This window comes from Oncorhynchus kisutch, linkage group LG23, assembly GCF_002021735.2.
Source record: "Oncorhynchus kisutch isolate 150728-3 linkage group LG23, Okis_V2, whole genome shotgun sequence".
NCBI classification, from domain to species: domain Eukaryota; kingdom Metazoa; phylum Chordata; class Actinopteri; order Salmoniformes; family Salmonidae; genus Oncorhynchus; species Oncorhynchus kisutch.
Genome location: NC_034196.2, coordinates 3246003 through 3259725, shown reverse-complemented (window position 1 = coordinate 3259725; position 13723 = coordinate 3246003). Strand labels below are relative to the sequence as shown.

The window sequence follows — 13723 nt, the reverse complement described above, 5'->3', positions numbered from 1 at the left end:
AATGTGAGAAGCTTTTTTGTGCGTATGGAACATTTCTGGGATCTTTAATTTCAGCTCATGAAACATGGGACCAACACTTTACATGTCGCGGTTTATATCTTTGTTCAGTATATAATGGTTATCTGATGAAGTCACACTGTTATATAAAGAGCATATCAGACAGATGGGCTTTATAATTAATTAGAATACTTTTCTGGTGCTGACCTGGTTACTATGGATTGCTGGTGTTGTCATGCTGACACCACTCTACTTTACACACTACTCGGGCACCTCTTGTGCCTGTAGTCGCATGGCAGTTGTGTGTTTAGAGTTTAACGTGTGACTGTTTCTGTTATGAGATCTCAGCCAAAACGGTATCCGTGTGTGTATTATATTACTCTTGAGATGAGTTTGTCTCCATCTGATGGAAACTAGTTTGTGTGTGTGGAAATGCATGTGTGTGTGTATGTGAAGGTCTACGTGTGTGTATTTAACGTGTTTACGTTTGGGCCCAGTGCCAGAGAGCTGACGTAAGCCACGTGGCCTGCCCGTAGGCTGTGGTTTGTTTGCTTGCTCTCTCGTTCTGTCATTCTGTTCATGTGGTTTTACTGCTGCCCTGGGACTGTCCTCACTGCAGTGTAGGCCTTCTCGGGGAGCAGTGGACCATGGCACAGCCTTACTATGGACACTTAACAGCAATAACTAGAGGTCGACCGATTATTAATTTTCAATGCCAATACTGATTATTGGAGGACCAAAAAAAAGCCTATACCGATTAATCAGACAATTTTTATATATCTTTGTAATAATGACAGTTACAACAATACTGAATACTGAATGAACAATGAACCCTTTTATTTTAACTTAATATAATACAATAAAATCTATTTAGTCTCATAAATAATGAAACATGTTCAATTTGGTTTAAATAATGCAAAAACTAAGTGTTGGAGAAGAAAGAAAGTAAAAGTGCAATATGTGCCATGGAAAAAAGCTAACGTTTCAGAACATGAGAACATATGAAAGCTGGTGGTTCAATATTCCCAGTTAAGTTGTAGTTATTATAGGAATTATGACGCATCAACTGTTTCTCTCTATAGCATTTGTATTTCATGTACGTTTGACTATTGGATGTTCTTACAGGCACTATCATGTTGCCAGCCTAATCTCAGGAGTTGATAGGCTTGAAGTCATAAACAGCGCTGTGCTTCAAGCATTGCTAAGAGCTGCTCGCAAAGTGCTGTTTGAATGAATGTTTACGAGCCTGCTGCTGCTGCCTACCACCGCTCAGTCAGACTGCTCTCAAATATCAAATCATAGACTTAATTATATTAAACACACAAATACGAGCCTTTGGTCATTAATATGGTCAAATACGGAACCATTCCGTATTTTGTCGATCGGGTGGCAACCCTAAGTTTAAATATTGCTGTTACATTGCACAACCTTCAATGTTATGTCATAAGGTAAAATTCTGGCAAATTAATTACGGTCTTTGTTAGGAAGAAACACAGTTCGCAACGAGCCAGGAGGCCCAAACTGTTGCATATACCTTGACTCTGCTTGCACTGAATGCAAGAGAAGTGACACAATTTCCCTAGTTAATATTGCCTGCTAACATGCATTTATTTTGACTAAATATGCAGGTTTAAAAGAATATACTTCTGTATTGATTTTAAGAAAGGCATTGATGTTTATGGTTAGGTACATTTGTGCAACGAATGTGCTTTTTTTGTGAATGCACTTTTGTTAAATCACCCGTTTGGCGAAGTAGGCTGTGATTCGATGATAAATTAACAGGCACCACATTGATTATATGCAACGCAGGACATGCTAGATAAACTAGTAATATCATCAACCATGTGTAGTTAACTAGTGATTATGTGAAGATAATATCATCAACCATGTGTAGTTAACTAGTGATTATGTGAAGATTGATTGTTTTTTATAAGATAAGTTCAATGCTAGCTAGCAACTTACCGTGGCTCCTTGCAGCCCCAAGGTCCTTTTGACGCTGCACTCGCGTAACTGCAGGCTGACCACCTGTTTCCTAATGGGTTGCAATGTAATCGGACATAATTGGTGTCCAAAAAGGCAGATTACCGATGGTTATGAAAACTTGAAATCGTCCATAATTAATTGGCCATGCCGATTAATCGGTCGTCCTCTAGCAATAACCTGAGGAACCATTTCTCAACTAGTCAGCTCTGGTTAGGCCTACATCTGTGACAGGCAGTTGGGTGGAGGGTGAGGAGAGGCACACTCTGATGCACATTGGCTTACACCAAACCCTTTCCATTGAGGGCCGAGTGTCTGCTTGTTTATTTCCTGTCCAATTAACACCTAGGCAACCAGGTGAGGGGAGTTCCAACAAATGAGTGTCCTTGGTTGGTCAATTAAGTACAAGGGAGGCGTGAAAGTTCCGATTTATACGAAATTGTTTGACTACAGAAAACTGTACTTCAAATCTATGATACTCCCCCACTTAACATACTGCTTGACTAGTTGGGCCCAAGCTTGCTGTACAACATTAAAACCTATTCAGTCTGTCTACAAACAGGCTCTCAAAGTGCTTGATAGGAAGCCCAATAGCCATCATCATTGTCACATCCTTAGAAAGCATGAGCTCTTGAGTTGGGAAAATCTTGTGCAATACACCGACGCATGTCTTGTATTCAAGATCCTCAATGGCCTGGCTCCCCCTCCACTCAATATTTTTGTTAAACAGAAAACCCAGACATATGGCAGCAGATCCACAAGGTCTGCCATGAGAGGTGACTGTATAGTTCCCCTAAGGAAAAGCACCTTTAGTAAATCTGCATTCTCTGTGAGAGCTTCCCATGTCTGGAATACACTGCCATCAGACACACATAACTGCACCACATATCACACTTTCACAAAATGCTTGAAGACAAGGCTAAAGGTCAATCAGATTTGTGAACATGGTCCCTAGCTGTGTGTTGCCACTCCATGTTGTCTGTTGTCTGTAGCTTGTGAGGTGTGGAAACACTTTGTTGCTTTTATGAATTTTGTCTTGCTGCTTTTTGTTTTATGCTGCTCTGTCTGTATGCTACGTCTTGCTTGTTCTATGTTGCTCGCTCTGTCTGTATGCTATGTCTTGCTTGTCCTATGTTGCTATGTCTTGCTTGTTCTATGTTGCTATTGTCTATATTGTAATTGTTTTTAATAACCTGCCCAGGGACTGCGGTTGAAAATTAGCCGGTTGGCTAAAACCGGCACTTTTACTGAAATGTTGATTAATGTGCACTGTCCCTGTAAAAATAAAAATAAACTCAAACTCAACTCAAAGTGCAGGCGCTCCTTGGAATGAGTTTGACACCTGTGGCTTAGTCTTTGTGGTGTGGAAAATATGGATCTGCATCAGACCTACAAAGCCTGCATGAATCACACAGAATGGGGCTGAATTCCGCATCTCTTTCTCAATCGATTTCTTTTACACCATCGAATTGTGGTTGGAGGATGGCTGAGAAGCTAAGACGTACTCTTATCACATCCAAACGACTTTGTCTTCCAATGACGTTGAATCCATATCAAGCATGAGTACTTTTCTGTATTTCTACAAAGTATTCAACAGCCTCGGACAGAACAAAACACACTCACTGCTCTGTCAGAAGGATAACGTTTAGCTTTTGAGTGACTCCTCTATCGGTCAGGTGGCAGAATGCACAATACACACGTCTGATTTGTTAATTAAATGTGTGAATGAATATGTAAATCTGTTCCGTTTGTTTTTCCAGATGAGGAGAAGAAGCTGGTGGAGGAGGTGTTCAACAATGCCATAGACTGTCTGTCAGACGATGACAAGAAGCTGCCCCAGGTGAGTACTTCTCATTGATTGATTTGAAAATATACTGAAAAATATAAACACAACAATTTCAACTATTTTACTGAGTTTTGTTCATACAAGGAATAAAGTCAATTTAAATAAATTCATTAGGCCCTGAACTACGGATTTCACATGACTGGGCAGTGTGCCTCCTTGCAGCATGCCTAAGGCACGTTCACGCAGATGAGCAGGGACCCTGAGCATCTTTCTTTTGGTGTTTTTCAGAGTCAGTAGAAAGGCCTCTTTAGTGTCCTAAGTTTTCAGAACTGTGACTTTAATTGCCTAAGCTGTTAGTGTCTTTATAGTGAGCTTATTTTGGAGGTTCTATGTAAGTAGCTTTTTAAGAGGGCACTGTAAAAGTTCCCACACACTCTTTGTGGCTCCTTCTGGTGGCTTTGATTTCACACACACACACACACACTATTTTCGTTCCCTTGATGCCGTAAGGTCAGGCTGTATTGGATTTGTTCTTCTGTGCGGGTTGTCTCTCATAGTGCAGTTTCGTTAGACTCAGCGGTGGTCGTTATTTTGTAAAGCAGTACAGATGTCAGGAGAAGGCCGCAGGCTTGTTAAGGGTCAGAGGAGGACAGGCACATGTCCTTAAGATGGATTGCTGCCTCATGCTAGTGTGAGCAGCTTTTGTATACATTTGATCTTACTTGATTGTTGTATGGCTTCACTTCTATTGTAGACTGTGCCAGCTTTGGCTTTGTTCTGCTATCTTTGGCATATCTTTGTGCTACCGTTGACAAGAAATGTGTTGTTAATCAAATGTCTGATTATTCTTGCTGTGTGTTTCCAGGTGGAGCACGTCCTGCCTCTATTGAAGAGAGGTATAGGGATTCATCATGGAGGACTACTCCCCATCCTAAAGGAAACTATCGAGATCCTGTTCTCTGAGGGGCTTCTCAAGGTAGGCCTGTCTGGAGCTCACCTGGATCTCTCATTGAATTATACCAACCGTTTTCACTCACTATTCTGTGCTGGCTCAGATATTGTCGTTCCAGCAACTATTATGGATGCATAACAAGGCCAGTACAGCTCTGCTCATCTCAGCTCTGTCGTGTGAAAAGGCTATAACCCGAAGGCCTTGCTTTGTGTTTCAATAGGAGTAAGTATGTTGAATGTGATATTATCCTCTCTCCACAGGCCTTGTTTGCCACAGAGACCTTTGCCATGGGCATTAACATGCCCGCCCGAACTGTCCTGTTCACCAACGCACGCAAGTTTGATGGCAAAGACTTCCGCTGGGTAATACTCCTTTACAAAAAGCCTTCTGTTAATTACTACTACTACTACTTTATCATTAGGGATGTAAAGATTCACCGATGTACATCGGTCCGGGTTACGAGTGCATCTGTCCTCGGGACCACAAACCATCGATTCGAACGTTAGAATCGCTGGTTCACTAAAATGTTTTGCACATATTACTGTACCTTCCGAAAATACCTTCTGTGAGGAACTAAGCATGTAATTGAAATTGTGTTGACTCTCATTGATCTACAAATCATTTGCATGCCGGACATCCCCAGGCCTAGTCAAACTGCGCGCTGTGAGCAGCTTCTTGCGCTGACCAATGAGATTGGCCTATTCTGTATCTTGTACTCCTTCAGCATACAAATGTTTGTAAAATGACTTGCGCAATATTAGGCTTTATTAGTTGAGTGACAACCAATGTATTTTGCATGGAGTAGCATAACCCCCTAGTATTCCCCTTCCAGTCAATGAAGTGTCCAGTTGATCTTTCCAATGTCCTCAGTCCCTCCTGTTTGACTGGCTAAACCCAGGACTGGGATTGTGTCACATTAGTAAAGACCGGGTCATATCATTATGTTAGTGACTGACTGACTCATGGGTGCATTTGATTCATTACACAGTTTCATCTAGGGCTGTTACGGTGACCTTGTGACCGCCGGTGTAGCGGTAACGAGTCATGATGGCAGTCAAATTCCAAGTGACTGTTTAGTCACGGTAATCAGGGGCGACAGGAAGCATAGTGGTTAGAGTGTTGGGCCAGTAACCACAAGGTTGCTAGTAGAGGTCGACCGATTTATGATAAAAAAAAAAAAGCCAATGCCAATTAATCGGCCGATTTAATAAAATAAATTAATAATAATAAAATACATTTATTTGTAATAATGACAATTACAACAATACTGAATGAAGACTTATTTTAACTTAATATTATTAAAACATTTAAATATAAAACATCAATAAAATCAATTTAGCCTCAAATAAATAATGAAACATGTTCAATTTGGTTTAAATAATGCAAAAACAAAGTGATGGAGAAGAAAGTAAAAGTGCAATATGTGCCATGTAAGAAAGCTAATCAGATCAGGACCTAACATCAGGACAATGCAGATTATGCTATTCTGTTCTTCTGAAGTAGACTACATTTTCTTCATATCATGTTTCTTTAGACCTGTCTAAAATAAAATAATGGATTTATTGTGATGCATTTAATTTATTAGACTTTTTAAAATGTAGATGTTTCAAAGTTCTGCATCAGTGGCTTGTAGGCTATACGTGGAAGCTAGGAGAAGCTAAATGTGAAATGTAGACGTTTCAAAGTTCTGCATCAGTGGCTTGTAGGCTATACGTGGAAGCTAGGAGAAGCTAAATGTGAAATGTAGATGTTTCAAAGTTCTGCATCAGTGGCTTGTAGGCTATACGTGGAAGCTAGGAGAAGCTAAATGTGAAATGTAGATGTTTCAAAGTTCTGCATCAGTGGCTTGTAGGCTATACGTGGAAGCTAGGAGAAGCTAAATGTGAAATGTAGATGTTTCAAAGTTCTGCATCAGTGGCTTGTAGGCTATACGTGGAAGCTAGGAGAAGCTAAATGTGAAATGTAGACGTTTCAAAGTTCTGCATCAGTGGCTTGTAGGCTATACGTGGAAGCTAGGAGAAGCTAAATGTGAAATGTAGATGTTTCAAAGTTCTGCATCAGTGGCTTGTAGGCTATACGTGGAAGCTAGGAGAAGCTAAATGTGAAATGTAGATGTTTCAAAGTTCTGCATCAGTGGCTTGTAGGCTATACGTGGAAGCTAGGAGAAGCTAAATGTGTTTGAGACAGTTATTTGCTTGACAATCGCCGGTTGACAAAATGTAATTACCGCCACAGCCCTAGTTTCATCACTCCCTGGAATGATTAATAGCCATCATTAGGTTTGGATAAACACAGTACATGTGTCTCAATCTGGGTAATCCCTGCTATATTGCAACCAGACTGACAGATGAACCCAGGGTTAACTTGATGTAGTGCAGATCTCTCTCTGTTTTGACTTTTCATCTTGAGGCTTCCTCATTTCCGCTGCGTGTTTGTGCGACGCCTTTATAAAGCCATGGGGCGGGAGCCAGGGAAGCTCTGACAAAGATAAACAGCCACGTATTGTTTATGTGAGGAGCTGGGGGTCACAGGACCGGTCGTGAATCAAGCTGTTGGGAATAAAGGGGCTGGATTATTACCCCTTTGGCTCTGGGATGGGGAGAGAGCGATTGCTCGCTGGATAGAGAGCGGGAGAGAGAAAAAAGGAAACGGTTGTCCAAGAGGCTTATGAGGAACATCTGGGAGAACTGATGCCAGAACACCACGCATGCAGTCAAGGCCTTCCTTCCTCCTCTCCCTCCAACCCTCCCATCACGAAGCAAAAAGGAGAGATCCAGGGCCCCTTCACGGGGTGACTGCCCCCTCTTAGCTCTCCTCTGGCTCTGTCATGGTGTGTGCGAGTATCTCCGAGATTTAAGGAGGGAGTTTAGACCCGTGCCAGTGTTAAACCTGGGACCAAATGTTGTAGAGCACCAACAATGCCCAAGAGATTAGAATTGAATCTGCTTGACAAAGGCATAAAAGGAACTGTTTGGATTAGCGCGTTCGTGGCAGAGCCAGTAATGTTTATGTCCGAGACCAAATGGAATCTGGTGATTTAATCAGGGCCATGTGTGGCAGGCAGCTTTAGTAAAGCAGAGGGTTTATAAACCAAGTGGCAAATCAAGCCGTTGCAACTCTTCTCCATGTTAATGTTCTGAAGAGGTGTTAGTGCACGTTGCAACTATGCTGGCACAATTACCGTATAACCTACGGTTATGGATGACGACCGTCGGACTAGTAACCGGAAGGTTGCACGATCAAATCCCCGAGCTGACGAGGTACAAATCTGTCGTTCTGCCCCTGAAAAAGGCATTTAACCCACTGTTCCTAGGCCGTCATTGAAAATAAGAATTTATTCTTAACTAAGTTAAAGGTAAAATGAAAATAAAATAACCATCATAACAGGTAAATAATCATCACACACCACACACACAATGCATTCGGAAAGTATTCAGAACCCTTTTTCCACATTTTGTTACATTACAGCCTTATTCTAAAATATATCATTTTTTCCCCTTAATGTCCACACAATGCCCCGCAAATTGATAATTAAAAAAAAAGAAACGATTGCATTTGCATAAGCATTCCGACTCAGGACTTTTTTCTCTGCAGATCCTCTCAAGGTCAGGTTGGATGGGGAGTGTTGCTGCGCACCCATTTTTCAGTCCCTCCAGAGATGTTTGATCGGGTTTAAGTCTGGGCTCTGGCTGGGCCACTCAAGGACACCACTCCTGAGTTGTCTTTGCTGTGTGCTTAGGGTCGTTGTCCTGTTTTGGATCGTGATCCTTCTTGGTCAAATAGCCCTTATGCAGCCTGGAGGTGTGTTGGGTCATTGTCCTGTTGAAAAACGAATGATAGTCACGCTAAGCGCAAACCAGATTGGATGGCGTATTGCTGCAGAGTGCTGTGGTAGCCATGCTGGTTACGTGTGTCTTGAATTTAAAATAAATCAGACTGTCACCATCAAAGCACCATCACTCCACCACCTCCATGCTTCACGGTGGTAACCACAGATGTGGATATCATCCCTTCACCTACTCTGCGTCCCACAAAGACTTGGCGGTTGGAACCAAAAATCTACAATTTGGACTCATCAGACCAAAGGCCAGTTTTCCACCGGTCTAATGTCCATTGCTCATGTTTCATGGCCCAAGCAAGTCTTCTTCTTATTGGTGTCCTTTTAGTGGGGCGGCAGGGTAGACTAGTGGTTAGAGCGTTGGACTAGTAACCGGAAGGTTGCAAGTTCAAATCCCAGAGCTGACAAGGTACAAATCTGTCGTTCTGCCCCTGAACACTGTTCCGAGGCAGTCATTGAAAATAAGAATTTGTTCTTAACTGACTTGCCTAGTTAAATAAAGGTAAAATAAAAATAAAAGGATTGGTTTCTTTGCAACAATTTGACCATGAAGGTCTGATTCACACAGTCCAACTGACTGAAATTGCAGCCCAAATAAATGCTTCACAGAGTTCAAGTAACACAAATCAACTGTCCAACTGACAGTTGATTTGTGTTACTTGAACTCTGAAGCATTTATTTGGGCTGCAATTTCTGAGGTGCAGTTAACTCTAACCTAACCTATTCTCTGCAGCAGAGGTAACTATGGGTCTTCCTTTCCTGTGGCGGTCCTCATGAGATCCAGTTAACTCTAATGAATTTATCCTCCTCAGAGGTAACTCTGGGTCTTCCTTTCCTGTGGCGGTCCTCATGAGATCCAGTTTCATCATACCGCTTTATGGTTTTTGCAACTGCACTTGAAGAAATTGTAAAAGTTCTTGAAATGTTCTGCATTGACTGACCTTCATGTCTTAAAGTAATTATGGCCTGTTGTTTCTCTTGGCTAATTTGAGCTCTGCTTGCCCTAATACGGACTTGGTCTTTTACCAAATAGGGCTGTCTTCTGTATACCACCCCGACAACTGATTGGCTCAAACGCATTAAGAAGGAAAGCGATTCCACTAATTCACTTTTAACAAAGCACACCTGTTAATGTAAATGCATTCCAGGTGACTACCTCAGGAAGCTGGTTGAGAGAATGCCAAGCTGTCAAGGCAAAGGGTGGCTACTTTGAAGAATCTCCCATATAACATGTTTTTTGTGTAACACTTTTTGTTGGTTACTACATTATTCTATATGTGTTATTTCATAGTTTTGATGTCTTTTGTGTTATTATACAACGTAGAAAATGGTAAACAGTTTGAAAAACCCTTGAACGAGAATGTGAACTTTTGACTGGTTGTGTGTGTGTACAAAACTTAACACCTTAATATTGACTTGCGGATCCTCCACAAACCTCCACTCACTGTTCTGGTTTTGTTTCAGAGGAATGCATTTGACATCTAAAAGAGAATTGGCCTTTATTTGAGTAAATTAATCTGATTCCGTACACATTTCTAATGACGGTTAGGCCAAATAGTTTACCTTCTGTCATTGGTACTAGCTCCACATTTCTGAACTACTTCTCCCACGCAAAAGATGTCCATGCATGTGTGAATATTGACGTGGCTGCTATTTGTGTGTCTGTGAGCGAGCAAGCATGTGTGTTTTGACAGCTGTGACTATTATTAGTGACAATATTTATGTGCTGTGCTCTCTGTCTCTGTGTTAGATCACATCTGGTGAGTACATCCAGATGTCCGGTCGAGCTGGCAGGAGAGGGATGGATGAGAGGGGTATCGTCATCTTCATGGTGGATGAGAAGATGAGCCCTGCAATTGGGAAACAGCTGCTTAAGGTACTGACAAAACACAGCACACTGGGGCTTTGAAAAACAGCTGTGTGTGTGTCATTTTCAAACAGAAGGATCATCCTCATAACTTTTCTCTGTGTGTGTGTGTACAGAATGTCAATACACACATATGAATGATTGGGATGCCTGCTGGCATTGATCTGATATCTTTCATTTTATGGGTTATAGAACATGTACACTATATGAGTCCCAGAACACCTAGTAGTCCAGTTGTACAACACTTTCAGCACTGATCCTAACCCCTGCTGCGATGATCTCACAATGGTTCTCGGGCCAAGACATCTCCCCTAGTGTTTTTAAAACGACGCAGTCCTCCCCTCCACACACTGTCCGGGTGACGTACAGGCTCTATGAATGATTGCACAGAGGGAGGGAAGAGAGGGCAGGGGTTTACAAGCACAACCGGAGCCAAGAACCCTAATATTCTCCTGAGCCGCAGTAATGGAGTGAGTCGGTCGTTTTGGGGTTCTCTACTGGGTCACAGAGCTACTTCCCGACCCTCGGGTCATTTACACGCGCACACACAGAGCAGAGAGAGACAAGGACAGATAGACATGCCTGTGTAGAAAAACACTTCCCCTAAACTGTAGCTCATTCCTGACCTTCAGGTCATTTGCAAGTACACACTCACTCAGCCTCAGCCAAACACTTCTCCTAACCTATAGGGAATCCTTAGTCTTGATATAATCAGGGATCTATCAGCTCTTGGTTTGATTAACTGACTCTCGTGTTCAAACCTCAAGTCTTTAGGGAGTCTTAATACAATCAGGGACCCTTGGAGCCTTGGTTTGGTTAACTGGCTTGCAAGCCTGAAACACCAAAGCGCAAAACGTTCTTTCCATTTAGGTGGTCCTGTATTGTAGAGGTTCTCTCTGGGGAACGGTCTGTCCTCCATCTCTTCCTGGTCCCTTGTGTCGTTGGTCCTGGGTTGAAGCGGGTTCTCTCTGGGGAACGGTCTGTCCTCCATCTCTTCCTGGTCCCTTGTGTCGTTGGTCCTGGGTTGAAGCGGGTTCTCTCTGGGGAACGGTCTGTCCTCCATCTCTTCCTGGTCCCTTGTGTCGTTGGTCCTGGGTTGAAGCGGGTTCTCTCTGGGGAACGGTCTGTCCTCCATCTCTTCCTGGTCCCTTGTGTCGTTGGTCCTGGGTTGAAGCGGGTTCTCTCTGGGGAACGGTCTGTCCTCCATCTCTTCCTGGTCCCTTGTGTTGTTGGTTGAAGCGTCTTAAGGCTTGCACAACACCATCTTTCACAGACAACAAAGGCAGTTAATCTTGGGCTTAACCCGTATTTTCCTGCTTTCCACTGTCGACTATACACCATTTTTAGCCGGATACTTTTCCCAATTAAATTAACTAGCGAATTGTATTTTTAAAAAATGGCCAAGTCAGAAAATAACTTGGCTGAGCCCCCTCCTGCTAAAATAAGTGATGCGAATTGAAAAGTAGCCTAGTTAATTCATAAGTAAGAAAATAAGTCTGCGATGTGAGATTTATAGATAGGACAGGTGCCTGTCAGTCACAAAGTGAGCGATGACAGGGAAACACTGATGGTTTGACAGTCTGTTGTCTGTTCCTCCTGGTACCTGGGTGTGTGTGTGTTGACGCTGTGGTGGTTGAACTCAAATTTCTTTACACGGAGGGGGAGGGCATGATGCTCCTTCGTCTGTGAGTCGATCTGCACGTCCCATATAATGTGGGAACGATGAGTCGAAATTCACTTATCCTATTTTCTGGCACTTTCATTTATTTTCTATCGTGTATTTCATATGCAGCCACCAAGTGCTGGTGCGTAGGCTATTACTGTACTGACTGAGGTCGCTGTCATGTCCTTGCCATTTTATAAATCATTCAATGTAGTTTACGTGTCCATGGTATCGCACCGGGACAAGTCAACTAAACATCTCGTTTTGTATTTTCGATCTGAGGTCCATCAGGACTTGCCAGGCAGGCAGTGACGTTAAAGTGAGTGACTTGTCAGTAGCCAATCGCGTTGGTAAGCGAGCCATTCATTTGGTTCCCTAATTTGCATACTGGTGAGCTTTTTGGCGATTATCCGCAGATAAATTGTTAGGCTAGTAGAGCAATAGCCTCACTCTGGTCCAAAATATGATAAAAGAAAATCAATTGAATTGTGTTAAGAAACATTTACTTCTATATGGTATTTTCAAAGATACTGATGTATCTAATTCATTTAATCAGTGTCAGAGTAGTCAACTGCTGCTTTCTTTGTAGCGAAGCTCATGATTAACACCTGCTTCGTTCTTCAAACATACCAGTTTTGCAGATAGCTGAGAATTCCTCAGGAAGCTTGAAGCCTGGGCAAGTCAGCAGACTCTGTTACATTTCATTTTTACAACTGACTTACTGCCATTCCCAAAGTTGCACACTATTTGAAATTCTTTCACTAATTGAACTGACTTTGTTCTATCTCTTAACATGTGTGGACCCAGAACTGAATTGAACATCTGCTCTGTTTATTTTAGAGACCCATTTTCCCATTAGAGAAAGTGCCCATCGCACAATTGTATTTTTTTAATTTACATTTTTAAAGTTAGCTAAGGCTATTCTGTTTGAATAAAATGCATAATTTGAAGAACAAACATTGTGGCAATTCATTTTCTTTTAGTTCCATGTTCTCTTGCTTAAAAAGTAGTCCTTATCATACAGGCCTAGACAAATCCCACAAAACTAACAATACAGTGAATTTCACTATTTGAAATGGTAAACAATAGCACACAAAATGTGTCCAGTCCATGTTCTCTTGCTTAAAAAGTAGTCCTTATCATACAGGCCTAGACAAATCCCACAAAACTAACAATACAGTGAAGTTCACTATTTGAAATGGTAAACAATAGCACACAAAATGTGTCCAGTCCATGTTCTCTTGCTTAAAAAGTAGTCCTTATCATACAGGCCTAGACAAATCCCACAAAACTAACAATACAGTGAATTTCACTATTTGAAATGGTAAACAATAGCACACAAAATGTGTCCAGTCCATGTTCTCTTGCTTAAAAAGTAGTCCTTATCATACAGGCCTAGACAAATCCCACAAAACTAACAATACAGTGAAGTTCACTATTTGAAATGGTAAACAATAGCACACAAAATGTGTCCAGTCTGAGGGCAACTCAAAGTATTCAGTCATTTTGCTGTGTATTTCTGATGGTATAAAGGCATTAGAAGGTACCAGAGGGCACCAAAAATATTTTTAGCAAACAATTCTTAAACCCGCTGGGGGGGGGGGGGCTTACTGCCCGGGGGGTCCTGGCGAGCTACTTTA

General features: G+C 42.0%; 1 protein-coding gene across 1 annotated transcript in view; it reads left to right on the top strand.

Moving 5' to 3' along the window:
* LOC109868275 (exosome RNA helicase MTR4) overlaps window positions 1–13723 on the top strand; it is a 54395-nt gene that overhangs the window by 14304 nt on the left and 26368 nt on the right. Inside the window, exons 11-14 of the mRNA XM_031803371.1 lie at window positions 3738–3817; window positions 4629–4739; window positions 4976–5077; window positions 10304–10429. Coding sequence (XP_031659231.1) covers window positions 3738–3817; window positions 4629–4739; window positions 4976–5077; window positions 10304–10429 — 419 coding nt within the window. The remainder of the gene's footprint in view (window positions 1–3737; window positions 3818–4628; window positions 4740–4975; window positions 5078–10303; window positions 10430–13723) is intronic.